Here is a 15,591-nt window from a genome sequence, read left to right on the forward strand (position 1 = left end):
AATCTCCTTTAAAAATTCAAACCTTCTGACCCCACGTGTTCAGTAATTGGTGAGTGTTTATAGATCTTGCTTGGGTTGGTTAGAATGCTGACGAAATCTCCTTACTCTTCTGCCGACAGATTCGGGTAAAAATGGTGAACTTCAAAACTTGCAAAACTTCGAATATCAATTCTCGAAATGATCCTCCAAACTTGGCCTCAGGCCACAAATTCTGCCCTGATGAAATGACTGAATGTCACCTCCAATCTGCAATAATTCAGATGATATTTTACAGCCTCAAAATTGCGCACCAATTGAGAGTTATCGTTCTCAATGGCCAACTGTGACAATTGCGAAAACCCTAGGTTCCACAATGCACCTGTGATTGAATCACAATCTGAAAATCAAAGAGAGATAATTAACTGCCTGATTCGAATGGAGCCCCGGGGTGCCTATTTATTCTTTTCTCTCCATCCTCTCCAGAGACTTCTAGAACATTTTTGATCTTATCCCTCAAGTGACTTTATTAAATATTTTTATAATCCAAGTCACTTTATTAAATATAAAGTTATTTATTTATTTAATTAAAATAATTAATTAGTCGTCTTTGGACAACCAGTATTAATTAAATTAATTAAATCGAACTGTCACCAAAAATTGGGGACATGACATATTGGATGGCTTTTGCAATCTTTCCATCCATCAGAGACAATAGTCACTACCGTTTGGATCAAAGAATCTCTTATTGTTTTGGAGAGGTTATCTACATTTTTTCTCTCATTTTTTAATAAGGCGGTTCTCACCTTTTCATCCAAAACCTTGATAACCATTAGGCACTTGCTTTTATTGCTTGCACCATCTCTCTCCAATAAGGTGTTCTAGCTAGATTGAATGGAAGATCATTCACAAAGAGGCAACACCCAACCTTTATATCAACAATTTCTCTTAATTCATTTTGAAATGCCTTATCTAACGGGCCTCACTTGTAGGTGGTGGTTTTGGTTGTTCTTACATCTTCATCCCTAGAAGCCATAGGCAAGAAGGGATGATGTCTAGTGGTTGTTTGAGGGGGTGGTGTTGGTGCTTTGTTTTTCTATTTTACTTGTTTCCCCCTTGAAACTAACCTATTAGCTTCTTGTTCTTTTAACATGGCTTCTCTTTGGGAAGCTGACAACCCCTTCTTTTCTGTCTCTAAGCCCTCACACATATTGATCCCTTTACCCCTAGGGCCTAGAAAATGATGTTTTACTAGGTAATAAGAGCTTCTAGATTAGGATTTACAAAATTACATTTCCATATAAACTTCCCCTCGCCAGGACATTGTTGAATTCTTCTTATATACTTCTGCAAAGGAGAACCTTTTTCAATTTATAATTTTTGAAACCCCTCCCCACCCATTGAGCTCTGATTTCTCTTTGTTGCAATCTATAACAAATATGTTTTTTTTTTCAAACTTACACAAAATCTTGAAAAATTTAGAACAATTAAAAAACATAAAACAATCTATAAAAGAAGCAAAAGGAAGGATCAAATGCATACCTCGTACACTCAACATTGATTTTTGGAAGGATTTGAGACCCCAAAATCAATCTCTACAACCTTCTCTTGAAATTTGCAAAATAAGCACACCAAAATGAGATAGCTAAATGAGAGAGCAAATGAGCAAAAAAATGAGTAGATGTATTTTAAATTTTAATAGGTTCCTTTTAGGGTTAGAAGGGGAAAAACATTAAAAAATCATACTTTATGTATTTTTTTTCACTTTTTGGTTTCTATTGTTGTGGGTTCGCACGGGTTCCTATGGATCCGGTAGGGTTTCCCTGGGTTTGCCTGGGTCTTCCAAAAAAGAGATGGGTCTATGGTGGGTCCCCATAGCGTTTGCGCGGGTCGAGGTCATTGTGAATCCGCGTAGACCCATAGTTCGTGGCTTGGACCATGTGATGACCCGCCATGAACCCTTGGCCTATCCGGACCTATCACAGACCCCAACCCAAACCTGCCTGGTAGGGTCCGAATCCTGCAACCCAGGTTTTTGCTAATTACTTGGAACCATAGTCAATAACTTTATATACATGGCGAATCTTTGAGTACTATTTTTTTTTTCTATGCAAGTTTTATTAGGGTTTATTCATCAAGTTTGCAATAGTGAGTGATGAGCAAACATTCACCAATACTTGGCAAGTCCATGTTGGAAGCTTTTTGTCGCCATCTGCATGGGAAAAATGCCGTGTTGACACCAAAAAAAGGGAAAAACATGGGTTTGATATAATCTCATGTGTTCTTAAACATTTAAGTTATCAAATCGTTTTCGAAGAGGACTTTCTAAAAATATCAAGTCCAAACATTTTTCTCAAGCATAAAGAAAACTGACATCACATGCCAACAAATGGTGTTGTTATCATGTTTTCAGTAAGTTTGTCAGCTCAATTACAATTTATCCTCTAGCCCCCAAATTTTCAGTGGATTGGGGAACAGCAAATTGGAAAAGCTTGTAATTTATACTTGCCTTGAGATACAATCTATGTTGATGATTTTCAAAGACAGTTGTTATAAATTCATAATAGTTATCAGTTAGCTTCTAGCTATTGCATCCACTATTTGGCTTCACACGCTGATGGGATTTTGTAATACATATGTATTTAAGAACCAAATCTAATTGAAAATACTTGCTCATGGTTTTTTAAACACATTTGATACAATTTGTAATTGAATCTTGCAAAAAATATCAGTATTTTTTAAGAGATTCAAATAGCTTGTAAGATGTTGCATTTTGCCGAGTTCAAATTTTTAGGTTTTCTAAGTACACTCTTTAATCTGATTTTGCAAACTGTAGTTCTCGCAATACTGGTTCCTCTTTGTTTGTCTTTTTGCAGTTCTTCAATATTCAAGGCGATTTGGAATGCTTGTTCAAACTTGTGAACCTCATTTCTTTCGAATAGAAATTCCCAATCCATTAATATATGCAGCATATTCTGTATAAAATGTCTTCGTACAAAATTGTTTTGGTAGTCAAAATGATTTTGGACGAGTTGCTTGTCCAAAATTGTTCTGGGATTCTAAAGTCATCCATCTTCTTGATGACATCTTACTTTGTCAGGAATTCATAAACATTATTCAAATGCAGGAATTTAAGCTTGGTCACACAGCACTCCTGTGTTGAATCAGCATCAGAGTTCATCAAATTCCAAAGCAAACGTTCCAAATCACTTGCACAGGAATAAAATCCTCTTCCTAAGATACATTCACTCTTACAAACTAAAATTTGACAATCCATTATTCCTTGCCCTCTTAAGTGAGAAATACCCCCTTTTAGAATGTGAAAGTTTCATACTAACTCCATTTTTGGAGTCCAAATTTATCAAGCTATTTGCAGGAATGTGCAACTTGACTCAAGTTAAGAAAAAAAAAATGTTATAGTTTTTAATCAATCTGTATGCCTATTTCAATATAATGTTTTCAAAACTACTAATTACATTTCCTAACTATTCATAAGCTCAGCAGAAAAATAAATCACTAAAATTCAGTGGACTGATTTTGACATACTTATATAACATTGTTTTCATATTCATCTATCTGCATATTATATGCATGGCAATTTTTTTTTCACAAATTCAAATTCTGTTCTCTTCAAAAAGATTCATTTGATGTTGAAGTCCACATTGAGTTACGGCTTAAAAGAATGTTTGTGGAAATTGTAATGTATGGAGTCATTGATTAAACTATTTTTTTAGCAAATTTTGAGTACGAATCTTAGTGGGTCTTAGATACATTGACCAAATAATGGATATTGAACTTCCTCGGCAAGCTTTTTTTTTTGTTGTTTAAATTTTGAAATATGGCAATAAAGTTTTAATTCATTTTTGAAGGAGATAGAATGATCCTAGTATCAAATTGCTTGCATTAATTAAATTGTTCACATTGTCGGTCAGTTTTTTTTAATAGATATGCTTGAGTGTATTTATTAAAAAAGAATACCTTCGAGATATTACTTACAGTGTTTTTCAAAATTCTTAATGTAAAATTTTGCCAAGGTTCAAATCTTTAAAGCTGAAATAATTGCATGGGAATCCAGAAATCATGGACTTGTGCCATTTTCTTTCCCCAACACCAGAGGAGCAAGCAGCTCGCATAGCAGCAGTTCAACGTGTCTCAGGAGTCATCAAATATATATGGCCCAATTGCCAAGTATATATTTCAACTTGTTGAAATTTAGGGCTAACTGCTACAATTATACAATTTTTGTATTTTGACATGCCTTTGTAGTAGGCAGATTTTAAAGACATTTAATTTACAAAGTTTATTATATTGATATTGCAAGATGAGAATGAATAATCATTGAAAGCCAAGATGGTCTGTTGATATGCAGGTGAAAGTGTTTGGATCATTTGAGACAGGGCTGTATTTGCCCAGCAGTGATATTGATGTAAGTGTTGATGTCTGCTGACTTTCAATTCCGACACACAATTCTCTTATTAATTTTTCATTTATTGACCATTGGTTCTCATGATTGCATGAATGTAGCAAGGTTTGCTATGTCATCAGAAGATGCCATTCCACCCATTTCCCTCCAGAATGGTGTCTTTGCAAAGAAAAATGTGCTGTTTGTATTGGTTTCAGAGAGTCTCTTTCTTGAAAATTGAAGTATTTCTTGGATGCAACGAAACTGATTTTTGGTTAATAAAAACTGATGAACATCTATATCCAAATTTGAGATATCTGAGTGGATTCATATAATATCCTAATTGTTCTGAGAAATTTCTATCACAAATTTTGTAAGTACTCTTGAATACTTATTCTGGCAAATAAACATATCTCTATCTGCCTACAAGAACTGAACATCTAATTATTCTAAATGCTTGAGATCATGATATGTCATTTCAAAACTTTAATAGAGATCCAATTACACATTTTCAATACATAAATCTACATTACCTAATTTCCTTATAAATCCCCTATTTAATCAAACCGAAATAATTCTTATGCTTATACTGGTCTTAGTTCTTATAGACATCTTGGGTCCTTCAAAATTGATAGCTTCTCCTTGAAAATGTTATTAGCATTTCTAGGACAAACTCAGTCTGGGGGTTGCTCAAAGTTAGTATAAAAATAAAAAAGATGGAACTTAATGTAAACCACAAATTATCATTTATATGGCTACAATAGTTTGAATTATAGAGTGTTTTGATCAATTTTATTGATTTGAATGGTAATTGTGTACATATAATGTTATTGCGTTTTATTTTTCTTTATATCTTTTAGGTTTTGTCCTGGCATTTCCAAATGCTCCAATGTATTAAGTGTTTCTTGCGCTTGTACCCACATCATTTATGTTTCCTAGCAATTTAGTTTAATATTGCTGGCTTTGCTTCCTCTGATAATTAGTAATTAAGCCATCTACATAAACAATAAAAATAACTATATCATTGATGATTGCACTGTACTATTGACATTTGCAACTAGATTCTAGAAAGTCTCTTCCAAACTCTGAAATGATCAATTTCTGTGTACCATTCTTTTAGTGTGCTCTTTAACCTATAGAGAACTTTCAACAATATGTACAAAAGTTTTTTTTTTTGTCTAAAAGTCTTTTTTCTGCATCATGTATATCATTTTTGCATTTTAAAAATAATTGGGAGATCTATAGACTGTGTCTTTACTTTTCATTGACAAAGGATTGAAGTTAGGGAAATTACTAAATGATAAATTAATTTAGTCCTTGTAATCTTATTTGAAATCATTTCAAAATGACAATTTAGATTATTAGTTCAATAATGTGGACCATTTAAATTGGACATATAGAACTTACGTAATATTTTGGAAATGTTTAATAATTTGATGGACCATTCGTGAAGAAACATGAAATTAAATAGTAATGGCTGTGTATCCATTCCCGCAACCATGGAAACTTAACACATAATGACTATCAATAGATTCTGTAAATGTTTCTTGACGACCGTGAAGACCACTTACAGTGTATAACTAGAAATTAAATAAAATCCGTGAACAAAATAAACAGATAAGAGACTGAATAAACGGTTCGACTCAGAACACTTTATAAGTACAAGTTTTGAAACACAACCAATCCTTGTAACCAATTTGTGCCACTGCCTCCCTTTATTTATCAAGTCAACAGTGAAGAATGAGAGATAAATCATTGAACAACAATTCTGATACAAAGCTTTGGGACTTGCTCAGTTGTTACAGAAACAGGGGGAAGCCTTGACCAAAATTGTCGATCCTGTATATGACTTTCCTTTTCCTATTTAAAGATTTCCAAACTTGTGACCTTTTGGTTCCCCTTTTGTATGTGCTTTCTGAAATCCGAATTGGACAGATTTATTTTGTAACTGCTCTTCCATTTCTGTATTGGGTCTTTTACCTTTAACTTTTTAAGACTTTTCCATTAAGGCTCTTTGGTTCTTGTAATTGATTCTTTGGAAAGATTGTTCTTTACAGTCTTTTACCCCTTCATCTATCTCTTTTTATCATGTTTCATTCATTACAACTGAATCCGGAAACTACAATTAGAAACTGACAAGTGGCATTTTAAAGTGAAGGGTATCTATATTGGGCATACTTGTCTCTGAAATCAAGGCTACATGTCTAGTCCCCGTGTTGGAGTATTCTGAATGAACTGGAGGAAAGGAAAATTTGAGAATTTCCAGTCAAAAAGACAACTCAATTTTCTTAAAGTCTTTCATTCTTCTGAAAAGTTATTTCCTGTTATAGAGCATTTACCAGGTCTCATGAAGTTACTGAATACTGGAGATGAAATCTTAAAATGTGGAGATAATTGTTTTCAAATTTTAGTGTTGGATTTCTGTGCAGCAATATTGATCTCAATGTCCTTGGCTTCAGGTTCTTGGATCTAGTCTTCGCTAACTTTCTCAACAATCATGATTGAGATCATATAATCTTCTGTACCAGCTAAACATTAGGTGATGTAGACATTCGAAGGCTATGTGATTATTGTCATCAAGATTCAATTCTCCACCCAAATGCCCTTGGAATTACTGAATCTCTGGCATATCTCCTTTGATATTCAGGTTTGCTATTTAAGATTCCCAATCATCTTCTGGTATGCCCTCGGTTTGAGCTGTATGACTTCAATCAAATGATTGACATACTTATAGGCGCCTTTTGATTGAAGAATGGCATTATTTCTGTCATTTGAATCCACGAATAAAGACCTCCATTACTCTTAAAATCTCTAATGCCTGTTTTCTTAATCTCTCACTGACCATAACCGACCTATCTCTTAACCTTCTTCGATTCTCTCTCAAATATATCTTGATAATTTGACTATCTCAAAGTATGGAAAAAATTAAACACTGTGCATAACTGTGCAAAATCTGGCAAATTTCTTTGTCAGCATTAATGCGTATTGTTGCAAGAATAAAGAGCTCCAACTCTAAAAGCAGCTAGTCTTTGGATGCACCATAGATAATATGAACTCGTCTCTTGTCAAACTGTCATGATCTTAGAAGCTTTGCACATTGCTGAATTCAGGGCTATCATAAACTGGTCCAACTGGATTGGAAGAATTTTATGCAAAAAGATCACGAAAAACTATCCTGCAAGGATGTTGGGTTTTTGAAGCAGCACGGAAACTTTCATCAGAATTTTCCATCATTCTTAAACGTATGTCGGGCTTCAACATATGTTTTGAGTCACCTTCAGTTGAGAATGGTGTCGGGTTTTGATATAGGTTTTGGCACTTCATTGGATACCGTGTCCAGTCAGAGAACTTCATTCAAAGATTGAGGTCTTCATTTCTTCATATCCATCCCAAGAACCACTTCTGGGTTTTGCCCATTCTGAGCATCATGCTAGGTTTTGAGAAGCATTCTGAAATACTTCAAATATGTCACCTGTTGTCGGTAAATTCTATATTGTAGCTGACGGGTAGAATAGTATCCGAACGGGCGCGTGACGGTTGAGTCACCCCTTCGGAAAAGTATATGTACATTGTCCGGAAGGGACTTTGGAATCATCATTAGAGTTATTGTAATAAGTATATTGTGTATATGAATAAAGTATTTGTTCTGCGTTATATCTTACTATACTACATGCGTTAAGTGTTTTTTTTACCTTGTACAGTAAACATTTGGCGTCGTTGCCAGTTGAACCTGGGACGAAGGAAATGTTATGAAGATTAATGCCGAATTTTCTTAACAAGGATAGGAACAAGATAAAAGATAAGGATGAAATACGTACAACACAAGAAGTTTTAATTCTAGCACAATAGGTAGAGCACATACAAAAGCTTCAGCAGATTGCCGACAGACACTGAGGGGGTGAAGGGGCATAGACGGAGGGAGTGCATTCACCTAGCAGACCAAGGAGTGTCGAGGAATTTCTAGAAGACAAGCGGAGTGCATACAAAAGCTTTAGCAGATTGCCGACGGACACTGAGTGGGTGAAGGGGCACAGGCGGAGGGAGTGCATTCACCTAGCAGACCAAGGAGTGCCGAGGAATTACTAGAAGAGACTTGGCAGCGATTAAATTTGGTGGAAGAGACAAGGGAGGAGTTTCTTAACTTGTATATGCCGAGGGTAGAGAATTCAGATGGAAGGGAAGTAATTCTCACGGCTCGAAGTGCCGAAGGAGCACAAGCGTGGAGTCAACTATTCGTTCTCGATACACCCGACGAACGAATATAGGGAGAGAATCGAACAATTTTGCTTGAGGAAGATCTTTTCTCACCAGGTAACACGGTTGTTGGAAGTAAGACCGTTGTCCAAAGTAGCACAATAGTGCAGAATAGCGCGGGTGTGCAGAACAGCGCGGGTGCTCAGAACAATGCGGGTACACAATAGGTACTTCAGAATCAAAAGAAAGTACTAATGGGAGGACGCAAGGAGAAGTTGCCAAAGTTTAATGGTGATGGGACGATAGATCCAATTAGACATTGCAAGACGTGTGAAACAATATGGACGAAAAATGGTGTAATGGATGAGGATGACTGGGTTCGGTAGTTTCCAGCAACCCTGTAGGGTGTGGCAATTGATTGGTTTGCAGACGCAGATTCTCAAAAATTGACTACATGGGTAGACGTTAGGAAGGAGTTCATAGTAGAGCTCCAACTGCTAAGGGACGATAATGAAATTGTAGTAGAAATATACAACACAAAGTAGGTAAAGAATGAAATAATCCGTGCCTATGCAAGACGGCTGAAAGAGCTAGTGGGGAAGATGGAGAGTCAACGGGCTGACGGATTGAATAAGCGATGGTTTCTGGAGGGGCTACGACCGACTCCGAAGAAAATGAAGATTGTCGTCGGTAGAAATTATGTCAGCCGACGGGACGATTGTCGTCGGTGTTTCTGTAGTCGACGGGATGATTGTCATTAGTGTTTCTGTAGCCGACGGGGTGATTTTCGTCAGTGTTTCTGTATTCTGTAGCCGACGGGTAAATAGTTTATAGTGGACATAATGTTTGTGGCCGACGGACTCCTTCGGGAAGGTTCGGTGGATAGTATTTATATCCCGTCTGGGATCATTGTAAATCATCATTGATCTACTATCATATCTTATGAAGCACAATGTAATGCTCTGGCATATGCGAATAATCTAAAGAGTTCTGCTGTTCGTGTTCGTGTTCATTATCTGTGTGCAATTCTTAATTAACCTATGCGGTAAACATTTGGCACTGTTGCCTTATGAACCTGGAAGGTGGGAGGAATGAAGATTAATGCCAAATCAGCTTAACAAGGATCAGAATAAAGCTAAAGGAAAAGATGGAATTCGTACTGCACAAGGAAATTTAATTCTGGCACAGCAAGCCGAACGCTGACAGAGATTTCAGAAGATTACCGATGGAAATCGCAGCACGGAAAGATTGTTGGAGGAAACCCGGTAGCGGGTGGAATTGTTGCAAGAAGCACAGGAGGAGTTTTTGAATTTGTGTTCACCGAGGGAAGAGAATTTAGACAAAAGAGCATCGACTCGCACGGCTCGGAGTGCCGACAGACCAAGAGCATGGAGTGAACCCTTCGTCCGGGATATACTTCCGCAGGGGACAACTTCAGAACACCCTTCTTCACCAAGGTTTGAAGCTGGTGAGTCTGACGGTGTGGGAGAACAGTCCGCCGTTGTGGGAGTGCAGACAGTCGGTGTGGGAGACCAGTTTGCCGGTGTGGGAGTGCAAACCGCCGGTGTGGGAGTGCAGAGTGCCAGTGTTGCAGGACTAAGCAACGCTTGTTTACAGAAACCAATCGTGATGGCGGGACCAAAAGAGAAACTGCCGAAGTTTGATGGCGATGGTACGATCGATCCCATTTGACATTGCAAAACATGTGAAACGATTTGGAAGGAAAATGGGATAACTGATGAAGATGACTGGATGAGGCAATTTCCGACCACCCTACGGGGCATAGCAATCGATTGGTTTACTGATATAGATCCACAAAAGCTAAATAGTTGGGATAACATTAAAAAAGAGTTTTTGGCAGAATTTAAACTGTTGCGGGATGATAATGAAATTGTAGCAGAGATCTTCAATACTAAGCAGGGGAAGAACGAAACTGTCCGTGTTTATGCCAGGAAATTAAAAGATTTGATAAATAAAATGGAAAGTAAGCCAGCGGACGGACTTCAAAAAAGATGGTTCGTGGAAGGCCTACGCTCGAAGTTGCGGAGGAAAATGAAAATTGTGCCACCGTCGTCATATACGGAAGCTTATAACAGAGCATTGGACCTCGAAAGTGAGCTGAAGACAAAGAAGAAGACGAAGACTGGCTCATCTGATTCGGATGACGAGCCTGCCGAAGATGATAGCAACGACGATGAAGGCAACAGTAAGAAGGTTCATGCCCTACAGAAGGACATGATCCGCATGAGAGAGTTTAAAACAGTGTAACGAGACTCGGACTCGGCTCGGACTCGGCAAGGGTAACTTGACTTGTGACCCGGCTCTGACTCGTGACCCGACTCGGCGGTGACTCGGCAAAGTGAAAAAACTTCGAAATTTTGAGATTTTTTAGGATTTAAAGAACATTCCATGCACCCATTATTGAATAAAGCATAAAGACACAATAACATCATTAAATAGAAGATAATTTGATCATAATGCACATGCCACATACTTAAAGTTAAAAAATTAAAACTTAAAAGTCAAACATCGACTACATATGTACAATACTACAAACTACAAAGTTACAAACTTACAAAGGTAAATTGCTAAAAGTAAATACTATATTACTAGTAATTAAAGTCAAACTAAGATAAATCCATGCAAACCATCAAAATGTATATGTATTATCATTTATGCATTATGAAATCCAACACATCAAGATTTAATAGTCATCATCAAATTCAAATGTTCCAAATGCTGATCATAGATTAAGTTACTGTTAAACTGTTAAACAAAAAGTTAAAACAAGACTATAAGTCTACAGCTATGGCTCCAAGTCGGAGTCCTCATCATCATCCTCATCCTCATCCTCATCCTCATCCCCAACCTCAGCCTCAACCTCAGGCTTAGGCTCAGTATAATCTACAAAATGCCTCTTAGTAAGGCGTCTAAGGTAGGTCCTAGATGTCTCAGTAGCCATAGCATCAGCTCATGAGGTGCCTCTAGGATCAACTGTACTCTCTGCCTCTGGCTCTGCCAATGTCTGTGAGGTGCCACTAGGAACAACTGGAGCTCTCTGGTCTTCTGCTGCCATAGCCACAGCCTCAGCCTGGCCCTCTCTATCTGCCTGGTCAAGCCACTGTAGGTCCTCATCATCAAAGACAGGATCAATGGCCTCAGTGATCCAATCAGACTCTAGATCAACCTCCTCTAGAGTAATCGAAGAGGTGTCACTATCCAAAATCTCCCTGATCCTAATGCACAGGTTGTAGTGCACAAAGACTAGACTATTCATTTTCTGCACAGACAACTTTTTACGCCTCTTCGAGTGGATGTGCTCGAACATGCTCCAGTTGCGCTCACATCCAGAAGCGCTACTTGGCTGGCTCAAAATGCGGATGGCGATTTGCTGAAGGTTTTTGGTTGAAGGCCCAAACATTTGCCACCATCTATCTGAATTTTGAAAAAAGGAAAACAAAAAAATATTAGTCTCATTTCAAAATTTGAACTTTAAGTTTAAAGCTAGAAACTTATAAACTAGATTGTATAAGGCTTAAGCTGCAATCTTTACCTGGCTGCAATTTTGTACGACCTCCTTTGCAAATTTGACTTGAAAAAATGGGCCTTGATGCATTATTATAGGCATCCATCTCAAGCAATATATCTATGGGATTAGGGGACATCTTCGATACCACTGTGTATAGGCCACTAAGAACCTCCTCATCTGCCTTGAAATCATCAAGGAAACGGTATGCCGGATTGAGGTAATAAGTTGCTGCGTGGATGGGCTTATGAAGCTGATTTTGCTATCTGCTATCAATTATGTCCCAAATAGGGCCATAGTTTTCCTCAACTCCTACATATTTGGCCTTAATAGTCTCCTTGACCCTATCCATGCGTTCATAAATGTAGCCCATAGAGGGCTTCTCGCCATCAGCAACTCGTAGGAGGGCTACAAGGGGCTCGGTGATCTACAAAACAATTAAACAAAAAAAAAATTTACTGAATGATGAAACTTTGCAAAGTTGCACAATGAAAATAAAACAAAATATGTATGAGACAAATTAATTTATAAATTTTTAAGACTTAAGCTTTTAAAATTTAAAATTAAAATTTAAAATTACCTCCACAATCTTCGAACATGGCTCCCAAAAATCATCATCATCATAAATGCATTTTGTTGCATCTATCCTTGCAGGGCTGCTCGCAAAGGAGGAGGAACTCCATTCTGGACCAACAAACATGCACCTCAACTCTAACCTTGAACTCAGCAAGGATTTTAGTGTGATAAAGTTAGAGGCAAATCTTGTGATACCAGGACGAGCCAACTCCTTTCCCTTCGTGTATTTCCTCATAGTGCTGAGGATCAAGGCATGATTATAGATGAACTTACAAAGATTTTTGGCCTTTGTAACACATGATTTCACCCATACAAGCTTGCCAATATCCTCTAACATGAGGTCGATGCAATGGGCCGCACATGGAGTCCAAAAGATTTTTGGGTGTCTCTCCATCAATAGTTTTCCTGCAGCAATTTTAAATTAGTTAGTAAACAATGAAAATTTTTGATGTATTAAAAAACTTTTAATTTTCAAAATTTAATGAAAAACTAAAACAAATTTTTTAGAAGTAGAACTTAGAAAGTTAGAAGTTCAAATTTTACCTGCAACAACATAATTAGCTGCATTATCTATCACCACTTGGACAACATTGTCTTCCCCCACCTCCCTTATGACCTCCTCAATAGTCTCACATAAGAATTTTGCATTTTTCACACATGAGGAAGCATCTATGGACCTCAAAAACATGGTGGATCCTGAAAGTGAAAATTAAACAAAATAATTATCATTCAAAAATCAAGAATCAATACTCAATAAAACAAAATTTTCGTTATTCAATAATAGTATACATTAAATTTTAGACTTCAAGAAGTAGAGCACGATGAATTACCTCCGCTAGAAACAAGAAAATTTAGGAGGGTTCTGGACCTCCCATCTGTCCATCCATCTGTCATGATGGTAAACCCCTTTTGGCTCCAAATCTTTTTGTGGTCCTCCAACTCAAGTTTCATCTCCTCAACCATATCTAGCAAGAGGGGGCCACTCAACTCATCTTCAGTGGGGGCCACAAATGAAAATTGCATCAATCATCTCTTGCCAATAAGGAGTCCTATTACATTTATAAAAACATTTTAATTAGCATATTTCAAATTTTTAATATCAAGTTAAAAGTATAAAATTGAATATAAATTTTAAAACTTAAAACGTAAAACAATCAAATATAAATGAAGTTGAAAACTTGAAGTACCTGGCTGCTATAAATGGAATGTCGCAGAAAAACCAAAACTTGCAAATTGCTCTTACTCCAGCTTCATGTATCTCCCTATTCCAGCCCATGCTCTCAAGTGAGGGTTGTGCACCAGGAGTGGTACGCGGTACAAAAAAGTTGTCCAACTTACTAGATTTTCTGATTCTAGGACGAAGAAGAGCAGCACTACTAGAAGGGGCAGCAGCAATAGCATCACTAGAAGTGCAAAGAATAGATGTAGAAGAAGCACGAGCAACAAAAGCACTAGGACGATAGGGGGGACGGGAAGAACCTTCTCCAACATAGCCTACTGACTTAGAAACATTTGCAGATGAGCGTGGAAGGGAACTAGAACCAATCAAAGCTACCTCTTCTAATTGTTTTTTTTTTAAATTCTTTTTCTTGTTCATATTTTTCCAAGGCTACATAACAAAAACGTTGAGCCTCAACAGTTGCAGCTCCACAAGGCTCAATATCACGACCACATAAGCCAGCAATATGGTATTTTAATCTATTTATCCCCCCACTATTAATGGTTTTGCAAAATAGACATTTTGTTTGAGTTCTCTTTCTACCCGGAAATTCTATGGTGAACTTCCAACACTCATCTTTTTTGTTGCCTTTAGAGAGCTTGGGTTTTTTTACCTCCAGACGCCATTATGACTTAATTAAGGAACAATGTAAAGGTTGCTGCAATAAGACATTTTAGACCAAATATTACCATTTCAGCATTGCATTTTATGAAGATCTAAAGTAAAAAAAAACTCATAAACAAACAGAAAAAAATCATGCAAAAAACCCATAAGCATAGACAAAAAAATCATCAAAATCTAAACAATCAACTCCTACCTCTTTCAAATGCTTTGGGAAGTGTTGAGAAGAGCTCCTATAAACTCCTTGATGCTCTAAATGCAAACTCCAATGTCACAAATGCAAACTTTTCTCCTCCTCCTTTCAGCTGGTTGCAAAACAAGAAACCTCTATTTCTCTTCTACCTCTTTCTCCCTTTCTTCTTTTCACTATAGACTGTTATGGGAGCCCTTTTAGGGTTATATGAGTGAGATATATTAAAAAAAAACATAAAAAAAACATGTAAAAAATTATATTTTCAAGGCCTGATTTCATGCCTATCTCGGTCGAGTCAAGCAGGCCGGGTCACGTGAGTCACTCGGTGACTCGCCTGACTCACGCGAGTCGCCGCGAGTCACGTTACCCTGGTTTAAAAACATGCAAGAGCCAAAAGGTAGTGAGTTGTGGTGCACGGAGTGTAAGACCGACGGTCGTACTAAAGGATCGTATCCAAAGAACTAATTTTGTGACATTTGTCAGATCATGGGCCATTCGACAAAAGAGTGCCCCTTTAACATGAAGACAAGAGGATCTCAGCAGGTGCTTCTCACACAGGAGGCTTCCCCGTCGGACAGTAGCGGAAATACGAATAGTGCAGGTGCCACATTTGGAGGGTACAGGAATAATAACAGAGGGCAAAATAACAACAATGCGAACAATAACAATAATAATAGGAACTGAAGTCGAACCCAGTATGATGCAAACGGACGATCGATCGTTCAATGCCGAGCATGTAATTTGTGGGGTCATTTTGCGTGGGATTGTATAGCGGCAAACACACCGAAATTATTATGTAGATGGTGCGGACCCGGCGACCATGAAGATGCCAAGTGGCCAAAGTCTGGAGTAAACTTGATCACTGTCGGCATGGATGAAGAGGA

General features: G+C 37.5%; 3 protein-coding genes across 8 annotated transcripts in view; 1 reads left to right on the forward strand and 2 right to left on the reverse strand.

The window, feature by feature from the left end:
• LOC149557824 (uncharacterized) overlaps positions 1 to 15,591 on the forward strand; it is a 212,898-nt gene that overhangs the window by 17,684 nt on the left and 179,623 nt on the right. For all 6 annotated transcript variants that reach the window (XR_016364926.1, XM_089832311.1, XM_089832309.1 and 3 more), the window contains exons 3-4: positions 4,052 to 4,164; positions 4,346 to 4,402. Coding sequence is in view for 5 of the 6 variants with exons in the window: in XM_089832311.1 (XP_089688437.1) it covers positions 4,052 to 4,164; positions 4,346 to 4,402 (170 nt within the window). In the remaining variant the exon portion in view is untranslated. The remainder of the gene's footprint in view (positions 1 to 4,051; positions 4,165 to 4,345; positions 4,403 to 15,591) is intronic.
• Positions 11,506 to 12,336, reverse strand: LOC149557825 (uncharacterized). The gene is made up of 2 exons (XM_089832308.1): positions 12,126 to 12,336; positions 11,506 to 12,007 (listed from the first exon to the last, which is right to left on the reverse strand). Exons 1-2 carry the CDS (start codon positions 12,235 to 12,237, stop codon positions 11,544 to 11,546), a joined length of 576 nt encoding a protein of 191 aa, XP_089688434.1. The 5' UTR covers positions 12,238 to 12,336; the 3' UTR covers positions 11,506 to 11,543.
• Positions 12,269 to 13,697, reverse strand: LOC149557826 (uncharacterized). Its single transcript, XM_089832307.1, has 4 exons — positions 13,505 to 13,697; positions 13,218 to 13,370; positions 12,679 to 13,079; positions 12,269 to 12,525 (listed from the first exon to the last, which is right to left on the reverse strand). The coding sequence occupies exons 1-4, from the start codon at positions 13,695 to 13,697 to the stop codon at positions 12,361 to 12,363; spliced, it is 912 nt and encodes a 303-aa protein (XP_089688433.1). The 3' UTR covers positions 12,269 to 12,360.

The sequence above is a fragment of the Cupressus sempervirens genome, chromosome 5 (assembly GCF_028749045.1).
Source record: "Cupressus sempervirens isolate cs-2001-9-10 chromosome 5, ASM2874904v1, whole genome shotgun sequence".
Taxonomy (NCBI): Eukaryota; Viridiplantae; Streptophyta; class Pinopsida; order Cupressales; family Cupressaceae; genus Cupressus; species Cupressus sempervirens.